Genomic DNA, 25,000 nt, shown 5'->3' on the forward strand with positions numbered 1-25,000 from the left:
CAGAAAAGACGAGCGACCCAGGGATATGTGTGCTTTGAGGACCTTTAACAGAATGTGACTGGCACAATAATTGATGGATTAAGTATTAAGTAAGCTCATCCTCTAGGTATGTGTGATGTTACGTAGAGCTGTCTGTCTGCTCTGGCAGGGGTTGTGTTGATAAGTTATTAATGATTCATGTTCTTGGAGAGAGTGTGTTTTTTGATGAGAAGATGTAGGTCGTTGGTAGTCTCTTCTACTGTCTATAATTGATCCTGCATTAGTACACCTATTTCTCCTCTCCTCTCCTCTCCTCTCCTCTCCTCTCCTCTCCTCTCCTCTCCTCTCCTCCTCCTCTCCTCTCCTCTCCTCTCCTCCTCTCCTCTCCTCTCCTCTCCTCTCCTCTCCTCTCCTCTCCTCTCCTCTCCCCTCTCCCTCCTCCCCTCCCCTCCCCTCCCTCCTCTCCTCTCCCTCCTCTCCTCTCCTCCCCTCCCTTCCCCCCTCCCTCCCTCCCCTCCTCTCCTCTCCTCTCCTCCCCTCCCCTCCTCTCCTCTCCGCTTATTTCCACCATGAATTGCTTACATGGAGTCCTGGCTTGACGTGAGGTTGACCACACTATTTTATTTTCATCATAAGCAAAAGCTATTGGTTTTCTATCCAAAATTGCAAAAACAAATGTGATTCATTGAATAAACACAAGAGACGAGTCAAATAGATAAGCATGTGTGGCAGTAGCAGGAACAGTGCCATCTAGTGGCCAAAAGCGGGTACTTTCACCCTCATTTATAGGGGGAGAGGGATAAATGGGTGTGGCAGTACCAGGAACAGTGCCTTCTAGTGGCCAAAAGCTGGTACTTTCACACTCATTTATAGGGGGAGAGTGGGGGTAATCCATGCTTCACTGAATAATCTGAACAGGGAGGAAAAGCTGTCTGCATACCACCACAGACCGATGCACTAAAACCTCACTCAATGAGCTGTATACGGCCATAAGCAAACAGGAAACCGCTCACCCAGAGGCAGCGCTCCTAGTGGCAGGGAAACTTAAATCAGTTCTACCTCATTTCTACCAGCATGTTAAATGTGCAACCAGAGGGGAAAAAAACTCTGGACCACCTTTACTCTACCCACAGAGATGCATACAAAGCTCTCCCTCGCCCTCCATTTGGTAAATCTGACCATAACTCTATCCTCCTGATTCCTGCTTACAAGTTAAAATTTAAAGCAGGAAGCACCAGTGACTCGGTCAATACAAAAGTGATCAGATGAAGCAGATGCTAAGCTACAGGACTGTTTTGCTATCACAGACTGGAATATGTTCCGGGATTCTTCCGATGTCATTGAGGAAAATATACCACATCAGTTACTGGCTTCATCAATAAGTGCATCAAGGACGTCGTCCACACAGTGACTGTACGTACATACCCCAACCAGAAACCATGGATTACAGGCAACATTCGCACTGAGCTAAAGGGAAGAGCTGCCACTTTCAAGGAGCGGGACTCTAACCTGGAAGCTTATAAGAAATCCTGCTATGCCCTCTGACGAACCATCAAACAGGCAAAGCGTCAATACAGGAATAAGATCGAATAGTACTACACCGGCTCTGAAGCTCATCGGATGTGGCAGGGCCTGGAAACCATTAAAAAACTACAAAGGGAAGCACAGCCGAGAGCTGCCCAGTGACACGAGCCTACCAGACGAGCTAAATACCCTTCTATGCTCGCTTCGAGGCAAGTAACACTGAAACATGCATGAGAGCATCAGCTGTTCCGGATGACTGTGTGATCATGCTCTCCGCAGCCGATGTGAGTAAGACCTTTAAACAGGTCAACATTCACAGGGCCGCAGGGCCAGATGGATTACCAGCCGATGTGAGTAAGACCTTTAAACAGGTCAACATTCACAGGGCCGCAGGGCCAGTCGGATTACCAGCCGATGTGAGTAAGACCTTTAAACAGGTCAACATTCACAGGGCCGTTGGGCCGGACGGTACTCTGTATATTAATGAAAATGATCTGAATATTTCAATTAAAATGCCAATGTGGGTGCAATCATTTAGCTGAACATCAAAATAAATGACAACAAAATAATGTTTCAGAAATGCTAATCTTTCTAACTACAGAAACGATTTTCAGAGCAATCTGTGATGGTGGGTGGGTCATGGCTAAAATGACACGGAGCGACTCGTAGGCTGTGAACCAGGTTTAATGCAATCAGATTGGTGCTGGGTTGGAAGCCTGATTTGGGCTGTGGTTGTTTATTATTTACATTATGAGGCTCTAATTTGACTCCTTCCACCCACACTGGAATTCTCTCTCTCTCTCTCTCTCTCTCTCTCTCTCTCTCTACTCAATTAAAAGGGCTTTATTGGCATGGGAAACATATGTTAACATTGCCAAAGCAAGTAAAATAGACAATGAATAAATGCAAAATAATAATAAATCAAATAAAACAGTAAACATTACACTCACAAGAGACATTTCAAATGTGATATTATGGCTTCGTACAGTGTTAGAACTGTGTGTAGGAGTAGTAACATCAGTAGTATCAATGTCTCTACTGTAGATGGAACTGTGTGTAGGAGTAGTAACATCAGTAGTATCAATAGGAGTAGTAACATCAGTAGTATCAATGTCTCTACTGTAGATGGAACTGTGTGTAGGAGTAGTAACATCAGTAGTATCAATGTCTCTACTGTAGATGGAACTGTGTGTAGGAGTAGTAACGTCAGTAGTATCAATGTCTCTACTGTAGATGGAACTGTGTGTAGGAGTAGTAACATCAGTAGTATCAATGTCTACTGTAGATGGAACTGTGTGTAGGAGTAGTAACATCAGTAGTATCAATAGGAGTAGTAACATCAGTAGTATCAATGTCTCTACTGTAGATGGAACTGTGTGTAGGAGTAGTAACATCAGTAGTATCAATAGGAGTAGTAACATCAGTAGTGTCAATGTCTCTACTGTAGATGGAACTGTGTGTAGGAGTAGTAACATCAGTAGTATCAATGTCTCTACTGTAGATGGAACTGTGTGTAGGAGTAGTAGCATCAGTAGTATCAATAGGAGTAGTACCATCAGTAGTATCAATAGGAGTGGTAACATCAGTAGTATCAATGTCGACTGTAGATGGAACTGTGTGTAGTAACATCAGTAGTATCAATAGGAGTGGTAACATCAGTAGTATCAATAGGAGTAGTAACATCAGAAGTATCAATAGGTAGTAACTCAGTAGTACAATGTAGTAACATGGAAGTATCAATAGGAGTAGTAACATCAGTAGTATCAATAGGAGTAGTAACATCAGTAGTATCAATAGGAGTAGTAACATGTATCAATAGATGTAGTAACATCAGTAGTATCAATAGGAGTAGTAACATCAGTAGTATCAATGGAGTAGTAACATCAGAAGTATCAATAGGAGTAGTAACATCAGTAGTATCAATGTCTCTACTGTAGATGGAACTGTGTGTAGGAGTAGTAACATCAGTAGTATCAATAGGAGTAGTAACATCAGTAGTATCAATAGGAGTAGTAACATCAGTAGTATCAATAGGAGTAGTAACATCAGTAGTATCAATAGGAGTAGTAACATCAGTAGTATCAATAGGAGTAGTAACATCAGTAGTATCAATAGGAGTAGTAACATCAGAAGTATCAATAGGAGTAGTAACATGTATCTCTAACATCAGTAGTATCAATAGGAGTAGTAACATCAGTAGTATCAATAGGAGTAGTAACATCAGTAGTATCAATGTCTCTACTGTAGATGGAACTGTGTGTAGGAGTAGTAACATCAGTAGTATCAATAGGAGTAGTAACATCAGGAGTATCAATAGGAGTAGTAACATCAGTAGTATCAATGTCTCTACTGTAGATGGAACTGTGTGTAGGAGTAGTAACATCAGTAGTATCAATAGGAGTAGTAACATCAGTAGTATCAATGTCTCTACTGTAGATGGAACTGTGTGTAGGAGTAGTGCATCAGTAGTATCAATGTCTCTACTGTAGATGAAACATCAGTAGTATCAACGTCTCTACTGTAGATGGAACTGTGTGTAGGAGTAGTAACATCAGTAGTATCAATGTCTCTACTGTAGATGGAACTGTGTGTAGGAGTAGTAACATCAGTAGTATCAATGTCTACTGTAGATGGAACTGTGTGTAGGAGTAGTAACATCAGTAGTATCAATGTCTCTACTGTAGATGGAACTGTGTGTAGGAGTAGTAACATCAGTAGTATCAATAGGAGTAGTAACATCAGTAGTATCAATGTCTCTACTGTAGATGGAACTGTGTGTAGGAGTAGTAACATCAGTAGTATCAATAGGAGTAGTAACATCAGTAGTATCAATGTCTCTACTGTAGATGGAACTGTGTGTAGGAGTAGTAACGTCAGTAGTATCAAGGTCTCTACTGTAGTCTCTACTGTAGATGGAACTGTGTGTAGGAGTAGTAACATCAGTAGTATCAATGTCTCTACTGTAGATGGAACTGTGTGTAGGAGTAGTAACGTCAGTAGTATCAAGGTCTCTACTGTAGTCTCTACTGTAGATGGAACTGTGTGTAGGAGTAGTAACATCAGTAGTATCAATGTCTCTACTGTAGATGGAACTGTGTGTAGGAGTAGTAACATCAGTAGTATCAATGTCTCTACTGTAGATGGAACTGTGTGTAGGAGTAGTAACATCAGTAGTATCAATAATAGTCTCTACAATGTCTCTACTCTAGATGGAACTGTGTGTAGGAGTAGTAACATCAGTAGTATCAATAGGAGTATCAGTAGTATCAATGTCTCTACTGTAGATGGAACTGTGTGTAGGAGTAGTAACATCAGTAGTATCAATAGGAGTAGTAACATCAGTAGTATCAATAGGAGTAGTAACATCAGTAGTATCAATAGGAGTAGTAACATCAGTAGTATCAATGTCTACTGTAGATGGAACTGTGTGTAGGAGTAGTAACATCAGTAGTATCAATGTCTCTACTGTAGATGGAACTGTGTGTAGGAGTAGTAACGTCAGTAGTATCAATGTCTCTACTGTAGATGGAACTGTGTGTAGGAGTAGTAACATCAGTAGTATCAATAGAGTAGGTCAGTAGTATCAATGTCTCTACTCTAGATGGAATTGTGTGTAGGAGTAGTAACATCAGTAGTATCAATGTCTCTACTGTAGATGGAACTGTGTGTAGGAGTAGTAACATCAGTAGTATCAATAGGAGTAGTAACATCAGAAGTATCAATAGGAGTAGTAACATCAGTAGTGTCAATGTCTCTACTGTAGATGGAACTGTGTGTAGGAGTAGTAACATCAGTAGTATCAATGTCTCTACTGTAGATGGAACTGTGTGTAGGAGTAGTAACATCAGTAGTATCAATAGGAGTAGTAACATCAGTAGTATCAATGTCTCTACTGTAGATGGAACTGTGTGTAGGAGTAGTAACATCAGTAGTATCAATGTCTCTACTGTAGATGGAACTGTGTGTAGGAGTAGTAACATCAGTAGTATCAATAGGAGTAGTAACATCAGTAGTATCAATAGGAGTAGTAACATCAGTAGTATCAATAGGAGTAGTAACATCAGTAGTATCAATAGGAGTAGTAACATCAGTAGTATCAATGTCTCTACTGTAGATGGAACTGTGTGTAGGAGTAGTAACATCAGTAGTATCAATAGGAGTAGTAACATCAGTAGTATCAATAGGAGTAGTAACATCAGTAGTATCAATAGGAGTAGTAACATCAGTAGTATCAATGTCTCCTGTAGATGGAACTGTGTGTAGGAGTAGTAACATCAGTAGTATCAATAGGAGTAGTAACATCAGTAGTATCAATGTCTCTACTGTAGATGGAACTGTGTGTAGGAGTAGTAACATCAGTAGTATCAATGTCTCTACTGTAGATGGAACTGTGTGTAGGAGTAGTAATTATATATAGTGGTAGTTATTTGCACAAATAGTTAAAGGACAAAAGGGAAAATAAATCAACATAAATATGGGTTGTATTTGCAGTGGTGTTTGTTCTTCACTGGTTGCCCTTTTCTCGTGACAACAGGTCACAAATCTTGCTGCTGTGATGGCACACAGTAGATATGGGAGTTTATCAAAATTGGATTTGTTTTGGAATTCTTTGTGGATCTGTGTAATCTGAGGGAAATATGTGTCTCTAATATAGTCACACATTGGGCAGGAGGTTAGGAAGTGCAGCTCAGTTTCCACCTCATTTTGTGGGCAGTGAGCACACAGGCTATTTTCTCTTGAGAGCCATGTCTGCCTACGGCGGCCTTTCTCAATAGCAAGGCTATGCTCACTGAGTCTGTACATAGTCAAAGCTTTCCTTAAGTTTGGGTCAGTCACAGTGGTCAGGTATTCTGCCACTGTGTACTCTCTGTGTAGGGCCAAATAGCATTCTAGTTTGCTCTGTTTTTTTGTTAATTCTTTCCAATGTGTCAAGTAATTATCTGTTTGTTTTCTCATGATTTGGTTGGATCTAATTGTGCTGCTGTCCTGTGGCTCTGTGGGGTGTGTTTGTGTTGCTGTCCTGGGGCTCTGTGGGGTGTGTTTGTGTTTGTGAACAGAGCCCCAGGATCAGCTTGCTTTAGAGGACTCTTCTCCAGGTTCATCTCTCTGTAGGTGATGGCTTTGTTATGGACGGTTTGGGAATCACTTCCTTTTAGGTGGTTATAGAATTTAACAGTTCTTTTCTGGATTTTGATAATTAGTGGATATCGGCCTAATTTTGCTCTGCATGAATTGTTTGGTGTTTTACGTTGTACACGGAGGATATTTTTGCATAATTCTGCCCTCTTTCTCCCTTTGTCTCTCTCTGGTTAGGCAAAGAATAATATATCGGCAGAGTGAGGTTGTTAAATGAGGCATCATGTTAGTCAGCCTAAAGACAGGAAGCTGGAACCTAATGTGATGTGGGATACAGACAGAGAGAGATGGAGAAACTACTTTTGTATATTATCTACCTCACTTGTTTTGGAAATGTTGACATATGTTTTCCATGCCAATAAAGTCCCTTGAATTGTATTGAGACGAGAGGAGAGAGAGAGATTAGGAGAGATGAACAGAGGTACAGGAAGCTGGAACAAGCCTAATGTGATGGGGGATACAGAGAGAGAGAGATGGAGAGAGACAGACAGAGAGAGATGGAGAGAGACAGACAGAGAGAGATGGAGAGAGACAGACAGAGAGAGAGATGGAGAGAGAGATGGAGAGAGAGAGAGAGAGAGAGATGGAAAGAGAGAGAGAGAGAGAGAGAGATGGAGAGAGACAGACAGTGAGAGAGATGAAGAGAGAGAGACAGAGAGAGAGATGGAAAGAGACAGACAGAGAGATGAAGAAAGACAGACTGACAGAGAGATGGTGAGTAGAGACCTTGATACTACAGTGCTGATGTTACTACTCCTACACACAGTTCCATCTACAGTAGAGACATTGACACTGCTGATGTTACAACACACAGCCTGACAAAATAGATAGTGGATAAGATAGAGTGAGAGTGTAGAGAGGGGGATACAGAGAGGGAGATAGAGAGATGTGGAGAGAGAGAGTGGCAGGGAGAGTGGAGAGAGAGGAGGGAGGGAGATAGAGAAGGGTGGAGAGGGAGAGAGTGGAGAGAGAGAGTGGAGAGAGAGGAGAGAGGGAGATAGAGAGATGTGGAGAGAAAGAGGTGGAGAGAGAGAGTGGAGAGAGAGGAGGAGGGAGATAGAGAGAGGTGGAGAGGGAGAGAGAGAGTGGCAGGAAGAGTGGTAGGGAGAGTGGAGAGAGAGGAGGGAGGGAGAGGGAGATAGTGGAGAGAGAGGAGGGAGGGAGGGAGAGGGAGATAGAGAGAGGTGGAGAGGGAGAGAGTGGAGAGAGAGAGTGGCAGGAAGAGTGGAGAGAGAGGAGGGAGGGAGGGAGATAGAGAAGGGTGGAGAGGGAGAGAGTGGAGAGGGAGAGTGGCAGGGAGAGTGGAGAGAGAGGAGGGAGGGAGATAGAGAAGGGTGGAGAGGGAGAGAGTGGAGAGAGAGAGTGGCAGGGAGAGTGGAGAGAGAGGAGGGAGGGAGAGGGAGATAGAGAAGGGTGGAGAGGGAGAGAGAGAGTGGCAGGGAGAGTGGAGAGAGAGGAGGGAGGGAGATAGAGAGAGGTCGAGAGGGAGAGAGTGGAGAGAGAGAGTGGCAGGGGGAGTGGAGAGAGAGGAGGGAGTGAGAGGGAGATTCATCTTGTGAAGTACTGTTGCTGCTCTCTCTACCTCCTCTCTCTACCAACTCTCTCTCTACCTCCTCTCTCCATATGTAATCACCAGGCCCTGTCTCTAGCTCCTCTCTCTGCCTCCTCTCTCCATATGTAATCACCAGGCCCTCTCTCTACCTCCTCTCTCTACCTCCTCTCTCCATATGTAATCACCAGGCCCTCTCTCTACCTCCTCTCTCTACCTCCTCTCTCCATATGTAATCACCAGGCCCCTCTCTACCTCCTCTCTCTACGTCCTCTCTACCTCTCTCCATATGTAATCACCAGGCCCTCTCTCCATATGTAATCACCAGGCCCTCTCTCCATATGTAATCACCAGGCCCTCTCTCTACCTCCTCTCTGTACCTCCTCTCTCCATATGTAATCACCAGGCCCTCTCTCTACCTCCTCTCTCCATATGTAATACCTCCTCTCTCCATATGTAATCACCAGGCCCTCTCTCCATATGTAATCACCAGGCCCTCTCTCCATATGTAATCACCAGGCCCTCTCTCTACCTCCTATCTCTACCTCCTCTCTCTACCTCCTCTCTCCATATGTAATCACCAGGCCCTATCTCTACCTCCTCTCTCCATACTCCTCCTCCTGTCTCCTCTCTTTCTACTGATATTAGCTTTCTACTTCTGTGACATGCCTGGTAACAATACCGTCTCCCCCCCCCCCTCTCCCTCCCCAGGATGTGGAGTCTACGTTCTTCCAGTTTGGAGCATCTCTGATGCAGGAGGCGTTACTGATGATGAACATCATGGAGGAATATGACTGGCACATCTTCTCTATAGTCACCTCTAAGTTCCCCGGGTACCAGGTACACACACACACACACACACACACACACACACACACACACTACACACACACACACACATTACACACACACACACATTACACACTACACACACACACACACACACACACACTACACACACACACACACACACACACACACACACACACACACACACACACACACACACACACACACACACACACACACACACACACACACACACACACACACACATTACACACACACACACACATTACACACACACACACACACATTACACACACACACACACATTACACACACACACACACACATTACACACACACACACACACACACACACACACATTACACACACACACATTACACACACACACACACACACACACACACACACACACACACACACACACACACACACACACACACACACACACACATTACACACACACACACACACACATTACACACACACACATTACACACACACACACACATTACACACACACACACACATTACACACACACCCCCACCCCCCAGTAACCGTTGTGTCTGTGTGTAGGAGTTCATAAATGTCCTGCGCGTGACGGTGGACCACAGCTTTGTGCGTTGGGACCTTCAGAGTGTCGTCACGCTGGACGCTGTGGACGGAGACGCCAACTCTAAAGCTCATATCCAGCTGAAGAGGATCCAGAGTCCTGTAATACTGCTGTACTGCTCCAAGGAGGAGGCTAGGTACTAGAGGCTGTTATACTGCTGCTAGGAAGAGGCTAGGTACTAGAGGCTGTTATACTGCTGCTAGGAAGAGGCTAGGTACTAGAGGCTGTTATACTGCTGCTAGGAAGAGGCTAGGTACTAGAGGCTGTTATACTGCTGCTAGGAAGAGGCTAGGTACTAGAGGCTGTTATACTGCTGCTAGGAAGAGGCTAGGTACTAGAGGCTGTTATACTGTTATACTGCTACTAGGAAGAGGCTAGGTACTAGAGGCTGTTATACTGCTACTAGGAAGAGGCTAGGTACTAGAGGCTGTTATACTGCTACTAGGAAGAGGCTAGGTACTAGAGGCTGTTATACTGTTATACTGCTGCTAGGAAGAGGCTAGGTACTAGAGGCTGTTATACTGTTATACTGCTACTAGGAAGAGGCTAGGTACTAGAGGCTGTTATACTGCTACTAGGAAGAGGCTAGGTACTAGAGGCTGTTATACTGTATACTGCTGCTAGAGGCTGTTATACTGCTAGGAAGAGGCTAGGTACTAGAGGCTGTTATACTGTTATACTGCTACTAGGAAGAGGCTAGGTACTAGAGGCTGTTATACTGTTATACTGCTACTAGGAAGAGGCTAGGTACTAGAGGCTGTTATACTGTTATACTGCTACTAGGAAGAGGCTAGGTACTAGAGGCTGTTATACTGCTACTAGGAAGAGGCTAGGTACTAGAGGCTGTTATACTGTTATACTGCTACTAGGAAGAGGCTAGGTACTAGAGGCTGTTATACTGCTACTAGGAAGAGGCTAGGTACTAGAGGCTGTTATACTGTTATACTGCTGCTAGGAAGAGGCTAGGTACTAGAGGCTGTTATACTGTTATACTGCTGCTAGGAAGAGGCTAGGTACTAGAGGCTGTTATACTGTTATACTGCTACTAGGAAGAGGCTAGGTACTAGAGGCTGTTATACTGCTACTAGGAAGAGGCTAGGTACTAGAGGCTGTTATACTGTTATACTGCTGCTAGGAAGAGGCTAGGTACTAGAGGCTGTTATACTGTTATACTGCTACTAGGAAGAGGCTAGGTACTAGAGGCTGTTATACTGCTACTAGGAAGAGGCTAGGTACTAGAGGCTGTTATACTGTTATACTGCTACTAGGAAGAGGCTAGGTACTAGAGGCTGTTATACTGTTATACTGCTACTAGGAAGAGGCTAGGTACTAGAGGCTGTTATACTGCTGCTAGGAAGAGGCTGGTTCACCATTTAACTGTGCTGATCCTGGTTCACCATTTAACTGTGTTGATCCTGGTTCACCATTTAACTGTGCTGATCCTGGTTCACCATTTAACTGTGTTGATCCTGGTTCACCATTTAACTGTGCTGATCCTGGTTCACCATTTAACTGTGCTGATCCTGGTTCACCATTTAACTGTGTTGATCCTGGTTCACCATTTAACTGTGTTGATCCTGGTTCACCATTTAACTGTGTTGATCCTGGTTCACCATTTAACTGTGTTGATCCTGGTTCACCATTTAACTGTGTTGATCCTGGTTCACCATTTAACTGTGTTGATCCTGGTTCACCCATCCTTTCACCAACTGTGTTGATCCTGGTTCACCATTTAACTGTGTTGATCCTGGTTCACCATTTAACTGTGTTGATCCTGGTTCACCATTTAACTGTGTTGATCCCGGTTCACCATTTAACTGTGTTGATCCTGGTTCACCATTTAACTGTGTTGATCCTGGTTCACCATTTAACTGTGTTGATCCCGGTTCACCATTTAACTGTGTTGATCCCGGTTCACCATTTAACTGTGTTGATCCCGGTTCACCATTTAACTGTGCTCATCCTGGACCGTCAATATATTAGTTCATAAACATAATGGTTTCATGAAGATAGCTCAGTCAGGCCGTTTACCATTGTCTACTTAATGGAGTAGCTGCCTCTTAGACAGCAGTGATATAGCACCTGGTTCTGGTCTACTTAGTTCATTGATTTCCATTGAAAAAGTACAAATGAGGGAGTGGGATGTCTCACTTCATCTTCCTTCTCCGGTATATTATTCTAAACAATCTGATCCCCCTGCAGGTATATATTGGAAGAGGCCAGGTCTCTGGGTCTGACTGGGTCGGGCTACATCTGGATCGTACCAAGTCTGACCACAGGGAACCCCGACTTCACCCCAGACATCTATCCCCTGGGGATGATCTCTGTGTCCTACAACGAGATGGAGTATCCCCTGGAGAGCCGCCTTAGAGACGGAGTGGGCATCATCGCCACGGCAGCCGTCGCCATGCTGAGGGAGAAAGGGGAGGTGCCTGAACCCCAAGGGAACTGCTACAGCCAATCAGAGAAGGGAAAGACTCTGCCCAGCGCCCTGAGAGGGTAAAAGAGGGAGTGGTGTGTGTGTCCTATCAAAATCAAATAACATTTTATTTATCACATAATGCCCCACAATGTCAATACTTTGTAGAAGCACCTTTTGGCGGCAATTACATCGTTGAGTCGTCTTGGGTTTGTCTGAATCAGCTTTGAGTCGTCTTGGGTTTGTCTGAATCAGCTTTGAGTCGTCTTGGGTATGACTGTATCAGCTTTGAGTCGTCTTGGGTTTGTCTGGATCAGCTTTGAGTCGTCTTGGGTATGTCTGAATCAGCTTTGAGTCGTCTTGGGTATGTCTGGATCAGCTTTGAGTCGTCTTGGGTATGTCTGAATCAGCTTTGAGTCGTCTTGGGTATGTCTGGATCAGCTTTGAGTCGTCTTGGGTATGTCTGAATCAGCTTTGAGTCGTCTTGGGTATGTCTGGATCAGCGTTGAGTCGTCTTGGGTATGTCTGTATCAGCTTTGAGTCGTCTTGGGTATGTCTGAATCAGCGTTGAGTGTCTTGGGTATGACTGTATCAGCTTTGAGTCGTCTTGGGTATGTCTGTATGTCTGGATCAGCTTTGAGTCGTCTATGTCTGTATCAGCTTTGAGTGTCTTGGGTATGTCTGGATCAGCTTTGAGTCGTCTTGGGTATGTCTGGATCAGCTTTATGTCTGTATGTCTAAATCAGTCGTCTTGGGTATGTCTGGATCAGCTTGTCTTGGGTATGTCTGGAATCAGCTTTGATCTTGGGTATGTCTGGATTTGAGTCGTCTTGGGTATGTCTGTATCAGCTTTGAGTCGTCTTGGGTATGTCTGAATCAGGTTGAGTCGTCTTGGGTATGACTGTATCAGCAGTCTTGGGTATGTCTTCAGAGTCGTCTTGGGTATGTCTGTATCAGCTTTGAGTCGTCTTGGGTATGTCTGAATCAGCTTTGAGTCGTCTTGGGTATGTCTGAATCAGCTTTGAGTCATCTTGGGTATGTCTGGATCAGCTTTGAGTCGTCTTGGGTATGTCTGTATCAGCTTTGAGTCGTCTTGGGTATGTCTGAATCAGCTTTGAGTGTCTTGGGTATGTCTGAATCAGCTTTGAGTCGTCTTGGGTATGTCTGAATCAGCTTTTCTTGGGTATGTCTGAATCAGCTTTGAGTCGTCTTGGGTATGTCTGAATCAGCTTTGAGTCGTCTTGGGTATGTCTGAATCAGCTTTGAGTCGTCTTGGGTATGTCTGAATCAGCTTTGAGTCGTCTTGGGTATGTCTGAATCTTGGGTATGTCTGGATCAGCTTTGAGTCGTCTTGGGTATGTCTGGATGTTGAGTCTGTCTGGATCTTGGGTATGTCTGTATCATCGTTGAGTCGTCTTGGGTATGTCTGTATCAGCGTTGAGTCATCGTTGAGTCGTCTTGGGTATGTCTGGATCAGCGTTGAGTCATCTTGGTATGTATGTCTGGGTATCATCGTTGAGTCGTCTTGGGTATGTCTGTATCATCAGTGAGTCTTGGGTATGTCTGTATCAGCTTGATGAGTCGTCTTGGGTATGTCATCAGCGTTGAGTCGTCTTGGGTATGTCTGGATCAGCGTCTTGAGTCGTCTTGGGTATGTCTGATCATCAGTCTGTCGTTGAGTCATCTTGGGTATGTCTGTATCAGCGTTGAGTCTTGGGTATGTCTGATCATCAGCGTTGAGTCATCTTGGGTATGTCTGAATCAGCGTTGAGTCATCTTGGGTATGTCTGAATCGTTGAGTCTTTGAGTCTTGGGTATGTCTGATCATCGTTGAGTCATCTTGGGTATGTCTTGGGTATGTCTGTATCGTTGAGTCGTCTGGATCATCAGCGTTGAGTCGTCTTGGGTATGTCTGTATCATCGTTGAGTCATCTTGGGTATGTCTGAATCAGTCATCTTTGATCACGTTGATCATGTCTGTATCATTTGTCTTGGGTATGTCTGGATCATTTTCTCTTGGGTATGTCCCTTCTTCTGAATAAGTCTCTTGGGTATGTCTTCAGTTCGATGGGGAGATGGCGGTGAACAGTAATTTCCACAGATTTTCAATTGGATTCAAGTCTGGGCTTTGGCTGGGCCACTCAAGGAGTTTCACATTCTTATTCTGAAGCCATTCCAACGTTGCTTTGGCGGTATGCTTGGATTCATTGTCCTGTTGGAAAGTGAATCTTCATCCCTCGTCTAAGGTTGTTTACATTAAGGATTTTCCTGTAATTGGCTCCATTCATTGTCCCCTCGATCTTTACCAGTCTCCCAGTCCCTACCGCTGGAAAACATCCCCATAGCATGATGCTGCCACCACCATGCTTCATTGTAGGATGGTGTTAGACGGGTGATGTGCTGTGCCTGGTTTTCTCCAGACGTAGGTCTTTGCGTTCAGGCCAAATAGGTACATGTTTGTCTCATCAGACTACAGAATCTTTTGCCTTATGATGTCACGTGACCTTTTTGCTAACTCCAGGTGTCACGTGACCTTTTTGTTAACTCCAGGTGTCATGTGTCTTTTTGCTAACTCCAGGTGTCACGTGACTATTTTGCTAACTCCAGTTGTCATGTGACCTTTTTGCTAACTCCAGGTGTCATGTGACCTTTTTGCTAACTCCAGGTGTCATGTGACCTTTTTGCTAACTCCAGGTGTCATGTGACCTTTTTGCTAACTCCAGGTGTCATGTGACCTTTTTGCTAACTCCAGGTGTCATGTGTCTTTTTGCTAACTCCAGGTGTCATGTGACCTTTTTGCTAACTCCAGGTGTCACGTGACTATTTTGCTAACTCCAGTTGTCATGTGACCTTTTTGCTAACTCCAGGTGTCATGTGACCTTTTTGCTTCCGTCTTCAGGAGTGGATTCTGTATGGCCACTCTCCCATAAAGTCCAGATTGGTGAAGTGCTGTAGAGACTGTTATCCTTCTGACAGGTTCTCCCATCTCAGCCAAGGAACTCTGAGGTTCTGTCAGAGCGGTCATTGGGTTCTTGGTCACCTATCTGACCAAGGTCCTTCTGGCCCGGTTGCTCAGTTTGGTCAGAAGACCAGCTCTAGGCAGAGTCTGGGTAGACTCTGATGGAGACCAGCTCTAGGCAGTCTGGGTAGACTCTGATGGACACCAGCTCTAGGCAGAGTCTGGGTAGACTCTGATGGAGACCAGCTCTAGGCAGTCTGGGTAGACTCTGATGGAGACCAGCTCTAGGCAGAGTCTGGGTAGACTCTCATGGAGACCAGCTCTAGGCAGAGTCTGGGTAGACTCTGATGGACACCAGCTCTAGGCAGAGTCTGGGTAGACTCTGATGGACACCAGCTCTAGGCAGAGTCTGGGTAGACTCTGATGGAGACCAGCTCTAGGCAGAGTCTGGGTAGACTCTGATGGACACCAGCTCTAGGCAGAGTCTGGGTAGACTCTGATGGACACCAGCTCTAGGCAGAGTCTGGGTAGACTCTGCCTCATCACAATTCTATCTCTGATATCTACAGACAGTTCCTCAGACTTTAGTCTGGACTCTATAGCTCTAGGCAGAGTCTGTAGACTCTTGAGCAAGGCAGTCTTAACCCTAGTCTGACTCTGATGGAGACAGTATATGCCTCATCACAATTCTATCTCTGATATCTACAGACAGTTCCTCAGACTTTATGGTATAGTCAATGTACCCTTGAGCAAGGCACTTAACCCTAGTTGCTACTGTAGGTCTCTCTGGATCAGAGAGTCTGCTAAATGACTCACTACTGTAGTGTCTCTGGATCAGAGAGTCTGCTAAATGACTCACTACCGTAGTGTCTCTGGATCAGAGAGTCTGCTAAATGACTCACTACTGTAGTGTCTCTGGATCAGAGAGTCTGCTAAATGACTCACTACTGTAGTGTCTCTCGATCAGAGAGTCTGCTAAATGACTCTGCTAAATGACTCACTACTGTAGTGTCTCTGGATCAGAGAGTCTGCTAAATGACTCACTACTGTAGTGTCTCTGGATCAGAGAGTCTGCTAAAATGACTCACTACTGCGGTACTTTTTCTATATAACTACAGTAGGCAGTCCTGTCTCTATATAACTGTCTGTCTGTCTGTCTGTCTGTGTCTGTGTGTAGTGGTTCATGTCATCTCTCTCTCTGTCCCCCTCTCTCTCTCTCTGTCTGTCTGTCTGTCTGTCTGTCTGTCTGTCTCTCTCTCTCTCTGTCTCTCTCTCTCTGTCTGTCTGTCTGTCTCTCTCTGTCTGTCTGTCTGTCTGTCTGTCTGTCTGTCTGTCTGTCTGTCTGTCTGTCTGTCTGTCTGTCTGTCTGTCTGTCTGTCTGTCTGTCTGTCTGTCTGTCTGTCTGTCTGTCTGTCTGTCTGTCTCTCTCTCTCTCTCTCTCTGTCTCTCTCTGTCTGTCTGTCTGTCTGTCTCTCTCTCTGTCTCTCTCTCTGTCTCCCTCTCTGTCACTCTCAATGTTTCAATTCAATTCAATACAAGGGCTTTATTGGCATGGGAAACATGTGTTAACATTGCCAAAGCAAGTGAGGTAGATAATAGATAAAGGTAGATAATATATAAAGTGAATATATAAAGTGAAATAAACAATCAACAATCTCTCTCTCTCTCTCTCTGTTAGTATCTGTGGCAGTCAGTCCCTGTGGTAGTTAATGCAGACACTCTGTAGAAGAAAGGAGGCCTCAAACACACACACACACACACACACACACACACACACACACACACACACACACACACACACACACACACACACAGACTCACACACACACACACACACACACACACACACACACATTTATTTTCGCATTTGAGAGTTGCAGCTTTTAAGCTTCCTCTCGTTGTCTGATTTAATGAGAGCCACAAGCATGTCTCTTAGTCTCTCTGCTGCTGATTCTTATAACTATCCCTGGGTGAAAACGGTCAGTAATCAGGGAAATATCTTTATCTATATACGGATATCTGACATGTTATTAGATATAAGGAGTAGACAGGCTCCAGCAGTATAAGGCACTGCAGCTCAGAGCTAGAGGCGTCTCTACAGACAACATGGTTCGGATCTAGGCTGTATCACAACCGGCCGTGATTGGGAGGCCCAGCGTCGTCCGGGTTTGGCCGGTGGTAGGCCGTCATTGGAAATACGAATTTATTCTGAACTTACTTGCCTAGTTAAATAAAGGTTAAATGAAAAAAATGAGAGAGGCTGGACTGGGCTGCTGGCCAAATTAGCTCAGAGAGAGACTGGACTACTGGCCAAATTAGCTAATGTTCAGAGAGAGGCTGGACGTTCTTTAGTCTAGTTACTAAGATAAATAAAACATATGAAATTAGCTACTCAATTTCGCGGTCCACTTCCTTTGAGGTATTTTCTGAACAGCTTCTCACCTCTTCGTTGGTCCAGTTGTCCGTTCGACACCATTTACCCACGCGACCAAATTCAAACTAATGACAGTTGAAACTCCGCCACGGAGAAAGAGGTGATTCTTGTTGCTAGGCTACCGGTTACAGTGCGTTTAGCTCGCGCCTTTATGCAGATGAAATACAGAACGTTTAGCTGGAGTCTGAAAGAACGATATGGATTTAATAATGTTTGTCAAATTGTTGAGCCTTGTCCTTAAAAACTCAAATAAACCTTCAGAAAATATTGTTCTTATTTAAGCATATCAAAGATCCTGATATGGACCTCAGTCAAAGGACATAAAGCATTAATATGTGCTGAGAAAATATACTACGTAGGCTTACTGTCTGTATTGGTCATCATATGGAGAACATAAGATGTCCTCATAGGCCGATCTCAGGATATCTAATGAGTCAATATCCGGCCAATACCAATATCCAAAATGATCTGTGCATGAAAAGAAACATATGGGATTTCATATTTGTCAAATGATTGAGCTGAAAACTCAGAAACGCATCAAAAATGCTCCTTATTTTCAGCATATCAACATCTAGGACCTCAGCCAAGAGGAAGCATATCAACATCTAGGACCTCAGCCAAGAGGAAGCATATCAACATCTAGGACCTCAGCCAAGAGGAAGCTGATTGGAATCAATAATCAATATATCTTGAATGGACTGAAACAACACACATGTATACAGTCACACACACACACACACACACACACACACACACACACACACACACACACACACACACACACACACACACACACACACACACACACACACACACACATACAGTCAGTAAACATGAAGAGGGAAAATAGGATGTCACCGCATCTCAGGATACTGAACGAGTCCATATTACTACTGTATCACACACACACACACACACACACACACACACACACACACACACACACACACACACACACACACACACACACACACACACACACACACACATACAGTCAGTAAACATGAAGAGGGAAAATAGGATGTCACCGCATCTCAGGATACTGAACGAGTCCATATTACTACTGTATCACACACACACACACACACACACACACACACACACACACACACACACACACACACACACACACACACACACACACACACACACACACACACACACAGTCAGTAAACACATCTCAGGATACTGAACGAGTCCATATTACTACTGTATCACATGCTGAACGAGTCCATATTACTACTGTACACACACACACACACACACACACACACACACACACACACACACACACACACACACACACACACACACACACTGAACGACACCTACGTCTAATGTCCATTGCTTTTGTTTCTTGGCCCCAGCAAGTCTCTTCCTCTTATTGGTGTCCTTTAACAGTGTTTTTTTCTTTGCAGCAATTCGACAATGAAGGCCTGGTTCACGCAGTCTCCTCTGAACAGTTGATGTTGAGATGAGTCTGTTACTTGAACTCTGTGAAGCATTTATTTGGGCTGCAATTTCTGAGGCTGGTAACTCTAATAAACGTATCCTCTGCAGCAGAGGTAACTCTGGGTCTTCCCTTCCTGTGGCGGTCCTCATGAGAGCCAGTTTCATCATAGCGCTTGATGGTTTTTGCGACTGCACTTGAAGAAACCTTTGAAGAATTTTCCGGATTGACTGACCTTCATGTCTTAAAGTAATGACGGACTGTTGTTTCTCTTTGCTTATTTGAGCTGTTCTTGCCATAATATGGACTTGGTCTTTTACCCAATAGGGCTATCTTCTGTTTACCACCCCTACCTCTAGTCACAAAACAACAGATTGGCTCAAACGCATTAAGAAGGAATGAAATTCCATCCATTTATATTTAAACAAGGCACACCTGTTAATTGAAATGTATTCCAGGTGACTACCTCATGAAGCTGGTTGAGAGAATGCCAAGAGTGTGCAATGCTGTCATCAAGGCAAAGGGTGGCTCCTTGGTCGAATTTCAAATATAAAACATATTTAGGTTTGTTTAACCGTTTTTGGTTACTACATGATTCCATATGTGTTATTTCATAGTTGTGATGTCTTCCCTATTATTCTACAATGTAGAAAATAGTAAAAATAAAGAAAAACCCTTGAATGAGGAGGTGTGTCCAAACTTTTGACTGCTACTGTAGTACAACTACGTTGGGTAGACAGTTGAACTATATTACTGTAGAACTATGTTGTAGACAGTTTTACTATATTACTGTAGAACTATGTTGTAGACAGTTTTACTATATTACTGTAGAACTATGTTGTAGATAGTTGTAATATATTACTGTAGAACTATGTTGTCGACAGTTTATCTATATTACTGTAGAACTATGTTGTAGACAGTTGAACTATATTACTGTAGAACTATGTTGTAGATAGTTGTAATATATTACTGTAGAACTATGTTGTCGACAGTTTATCTATATTACTGTAGAACTATGTTGTTGACAGTTGTAATATATTACTGTAGAACTATGTTGTAGACAGTTGTAATATATTACTGTAGAACTATGTTGTAGATAGTTGTAATATATTACTGTAGAACTATGTTGTAGACAGTTTATCTATATTACTGTAGAACTATGTTGTAGATAGTTGTAATATATTACTGTAGAACTATGTTGTAGACAGTTTATCTATATTACTGTAGAACTATAGTTGTAATATATTAGAGAACTAGTTGTTAGTTTACTATATTACTGTAGAACTATGTTGTAGACAGTTGTAATATATTACTGTAGAACTATGTTGTAGACAGTTTATCTATATTACTGTAGAACTATGTTGTAGACAGTTGAAACTATATTACTGTAGAACTATGTTGTAGATAGTTGTAATATATTACTGTAGAACTATGTTGTAGACAGTTTAACTATATTACTGTAGAACTATGTTGTAGACAGTTTTACTATATTACTGTAGAACTATGTTGTAGACAGTTGTAATATATTACTGTAGAACTATGTTGTAGACAGTTTTACTATATTACTGTAGAACTATGTTGTAAACAGTTGTAATATATTACTGTAGAACTATGTTGTAGACAGTTTAACTATATTACTGTAGAACTATGTTGTAGACAGTTTAACTATATTACTGTAGAACTATGTTGTAGACAGTTTTAATATATTACTGTAGAACTATGTTGTAGACAGTTTTACTATATTACTGTAGAACTATGTTGTAGACAGTTGTAATATATTACTGTAGAACTATGTTGTAGATAGTTGTAATATATTACTGTAGAACTATGTTGTAGACAGTTTATCTATATTACTGTAGAACTAGTTGTAATATATTACTGTAGAACTATGTTGTTTAATATATTACTGTAGAACTAGTTTAGTAATATATTACTGTAGAACTATGTTGTAGATAGTTGTAATATATTACTGTAGAACTATGTTGTAGATAGTTTAATATATTACTGTAGAACTATGTTGTAGACAGTTTATAATATATTACTGTAGAACTATGTTGTAGTATATATTACTGTAGAACTATGTTGTAGATAGTTTATCTATATTACTGTAGAACTATGTTGTAGACAGTTGTAATATATTACTGTAGAACTATGTTGTAGATAGTTTAATATATTACTGTAGAACTATATTTGTAGATACTATATTACTGTAGAACTATGTTGTAGAACTATATTACTGTAGAACTAACTAGAACAGTTTTAATATATTACTGTAGAACTATGTTGTAGATAGTTTATCTATATTACTGTAGAACTATGTTGTAGATAGTTTATCTATATTACTGTAGAACTATGTTGTAGACAGTTTAATATATTACTGTAGAACTATGTTGTAGACAGTTTTACTATATTACTGTAGAACTATGTTGTAGACAGTTTAATATATTACTGTAGAACTATGTTGTAGATAGTTTAATATATTACTGTAGAACTATGTTGTAGATAGTTTATCTATATTACTGTAGAACTATGTTGTAGACAGTTTTAATATATTACTGTAGAACTATGTTGTAGATAGTTTATCTATATTACTGTAGAACTATGTTGTAGACAGTTTTAATATATTACTGTAGAACTATGTTGTAGACAGTTTAATATATTACTGTAGAACTATGTTGTAGACAGTTTTAATATATTACTGTAGAACTATGTTGTAGACAGTTTTAATATATTACTGTAGAACTATGTTGTAGACAGTTGTAATATATTACTGTAGAACTATGTTGTAGACAGTTTATCTATATTACTGTAGAACTATGTTGTAGACAGTTTTAATATATTACTGTAGAACTATGTTGTAGACAGTTGTAATATATTACTGTAGAACTATGTTGTAGATAGTTTTAATATATTACTGTAGAACTATGTTGTAGACAGTTGTAATATATTACTGTAGAACTATGTTGTAGATAGTTTATATATATTACTGTAGAACTATGTTGTAGATAGTTTACTATATTACTGTAGAACTATGTTGTAGATAGTTTATCTATATTACTGTAGAACTATGTTGTAGACAGTTTAATATATTACTGTAGAACTATGTTGTAGATAGTTTAATATATTACTGTAGAACTATGTTGTAGACAGTTTTAATATATTACTGTAGAACTATGTTGTAGACAGTTTATCTATATTACTGTAGAACTATGTTGTAGACAGTTTTACTATATTACTGTAGAACTATGTTGTAGATAGTTGTAATATATTACTGTAGAACTATGTTGTAGACAGTTGTAATATATTACTGTAGAACTATGTTGTAGACAGTTGTAATATATTACTGTAGAACTATGTTGTAGATAGTTGTAATATATTACTGTAGAACTATGTTGTAGACAGTTTATCAAATCAAATCAAATCAAATTTATTTATATAGCCCTTCGTACATCAGCTGATATCTCAAAGTGCTGTACAGAAACCCAGCCTAAAACCCCAAACAGCAAGCAATGCAGGTGTAGAAGCACGGTGGCTAGGAAAAACTCCCTCTAGGAAGAAACCTAGAGAGGAACCAGGCTATGTGGGGTGGCCAGTCCTCTTCTGGCTGTGCCGGGTGGAATTATAACAGAACATGGCCAAGATGTTCAAATGTTCATAAATGACCAGCATGGTCTAATAATAATAAGGCAGAACAATTGAAACTGGAGCAGCAGCACAGTCAGGTGGAAGTTGAAACTGGAGCAGCAGCATGGCCAGGTGGACTGGGGACAGCAAGGAGTCATCATGTCAGGTAGTCCTGGGGCATGGTCCTAGGGCTCAGGTCAGTTGAAACTGGAACAGCAGCATGGCCAGGTGGACTGGGGACAGCAAGGAGTCATCATGTCAGGTAGTCCTGGAGCTCAGGTCCTAGGGCTCGGGTCCTCCGAGAGAGAGAAAGAAAGAGAGAAGGAGAGAATTAGAGAATGCACACTTAGATTCACACAGGACACCGAATAGGACAGGAGAAGTACTCCAGATATAACAAACTGACCCCAGCCCCCCGACACATAAACTACTGCAGCATAAATACTGGAGGCTGAGACAGGAGGGGTCAGGAGACACTGTGGCCCCATCCGAGTCACCCCGGACAGGGCCAAACAGGAAGGATATAACCCCACCCACTTTGCCAAAGTTGTACACCACTAGAGGATATCTTCAACCACCAACTTACCATCCTGAGACAAGACTGAGTATAGCCCACAAAGATCTCCGCCACGGCACAACCCAGGGGCGCCATTACTGTAGAGACAGGATGACCACAACAGTGAATCAATTACTCAGGTAGAACTCCAGGGACGGCATGAGAGAGCCCCAGTAAGCCAGTGACCCAGCCCCTGTAATAGGGTTAGAGGCAGAGAATCCCAGTGTAAATATTAGGGGAACCGGCCAGGCAGAGACAGCAAGGGCGGTTCGTATGTTCCAGAGTTTTCTATATCACCTTCCCACTCCTGGGCCAGACTACACTCAATCATATGACCCACTGAAGAGATGAGTCTTCAGTAAAGACTTAAAGGTTGAGACCGAGTTTGCGTCTCTGACATGGGTAGGCAGACCGTTCCATAAAAATGGAGCTCTATAGGAGAAAGCCCTGCCTCCAGCTGTTTGCTTAGAACTATCTAGGGACAATTAGGAGGCCTGCGTCTTGTGACCGTAGCTACGTGTAGGTATGTACGGCAGGACCAAATCAGAGAGATAGGTAGGAGCAAGCCCATGTAATGCTTTGTAGGTTAGCAGTAAAACCTTGAAATCAGCCCTTGCTTTGACAGGAAGCCAGTGTAGAGGCTAGCACTGGATTATATGATCAAATTTTTTGGTTCTAGTCAGTTCTAGCAGCCGTATTTAGCCCAACTGAAGTTTATTTAGTGCTTTATCCGGGTAGCCGGAAAATAGAGCTTTGCTGTAGTCTAACCTAGAAGAGACAAAAGCATGGATTAATTTTTCTGCATCATTTTTGGACAGAAAGTTTCTGATTTTTGCAATGTAGATTTTACGTAGATGGAAAAAAGATGTCCTTGAAATGGTCTTGATATGTTCTTCAAAAGAGAGATCAGGGTCCAGAGTAACGCCGAGGTCCTTCACAGTTTTATTTGAGACGACTGTACAACCATTAAGATTAATTGTCAGATTCAACAGAATATCTCTTTGTTTCTTGGGACCTAGAACAAGCATCTCTGTTTTGTCCGAGTTTAATAGTAGAAAGTTTGCAGCCATCCACTTCCTTATGTCTGAAACACATGCTTCTAGCGAGGGCAATTTTGGGGCTTCACCATGTTTCATTGAAATGTACAGCTGTGTGTCATCCGCATAGCAGTGAAAGTTTACATTATGTTTTCGAATAACATCCCCAAGAGGTAAAATATATAGTGAGAACAATAGTGGTCCTAAAACGGAACCTTCAGGAACACCGAAATTTACAGTTGATTTGTCAGAGGACAAACCATTCACAGAAACAAACTGATATCTTTCCGACAGATAAGATCTAAACCAGGCCAGAACTTGTCCGTGTAGACCAATTTGGGTTTCCAATCTCTCCAAAAGAATGTGGTGACTCGATGGTATCAAAAGCGGCACTAAGGTCTAGGAGCACGAGGACAGATGCAGAGAACTCGGTCCGATGCCATTAAAATGTCATTTACCACCTTCACAAGTGCCGTCTCAGTGCTATGATAGGGTCTAAAACCAGACTGAAGCATTTCGTATACATTGTTTGTCTTCAGGAAGGCAGTGAGTTGCTGAGCAACAGCCTTTCTAAAATTTTTGAGAGGAATGGAAGATTCGATATAGGCCGATAGTTTTTTATATTTTCTGGGTCAAGGTTTGGCTTTTTCAAGAGAGGCTTTATTACTGCCACTTTTAGTGAGTTTGGTACACATCCAGTGGATAGAGAGCCGTTTATTATGTTCAACATAGGAGGGCCAAGCACAGGAAGCAGCTCTTTCAGTAGTTTAGTTGGAATAGGGTCCAGTATGCAGCTTGAAGGTTTAGAGGCCATGATTATTTTCATCATTGTGTCAAGAGATATAGTACTAAAACACTTGAGCGTCTCTCTTGATCCTAGGTCCTGGCAGAGTTGTGCAGACTCAGGACAAC

General features: G+C 42.4%; 1 protein-coding gene across 1 annotated transcript in view; it reads left to right on the plus strand.

Annotated features, from left to right (window-relative positions):
* LOC121845900 (glutamate receptor ionotropic, NMDA 2A-like) overlaps positions 1 to 25,000 on the plus strand; it is a 189,562-nt gene that overhangs the window by 92,310 nt on the left and 72,252 nt on the right. Inside the window, exons 5-7 of the mRNA XM_042318118.1 lie at positions 8,900 to 9,028; positions 9,573 to 9,745; positions 11,812 to 12,108. Coding sequence (XP_042174052.1) covers positions 8,900 to 9,028; positions 9,573 to 9,745; positions 11,812 to 12,108 — 599 coding nt within the window. The remainder of the gene's footprint in view (positions 1 to 8,899; positions 9,029 to 9,572; positions 9,746 to 11,811; positions 12,109 to 25,000) is intronic.

Source organism: Oncorhynchus tshawytscha, unplaced genomic scaffold, assembly GCF_018296145.1.
Source record: "Oncorhynchus tshawytscha isolate Ot180627B unplaced genomic scaffold, Otsh_v2.0 Un_contig_1282_pilon_pilon, whole genome shotgun sequence".
NCBI lineage: Eukaryota > Metazoa > Chordata > Actinopteri > Salmoniformes > Salmonidae > Oncorhynchus > Oncorhynchus tshawytscha.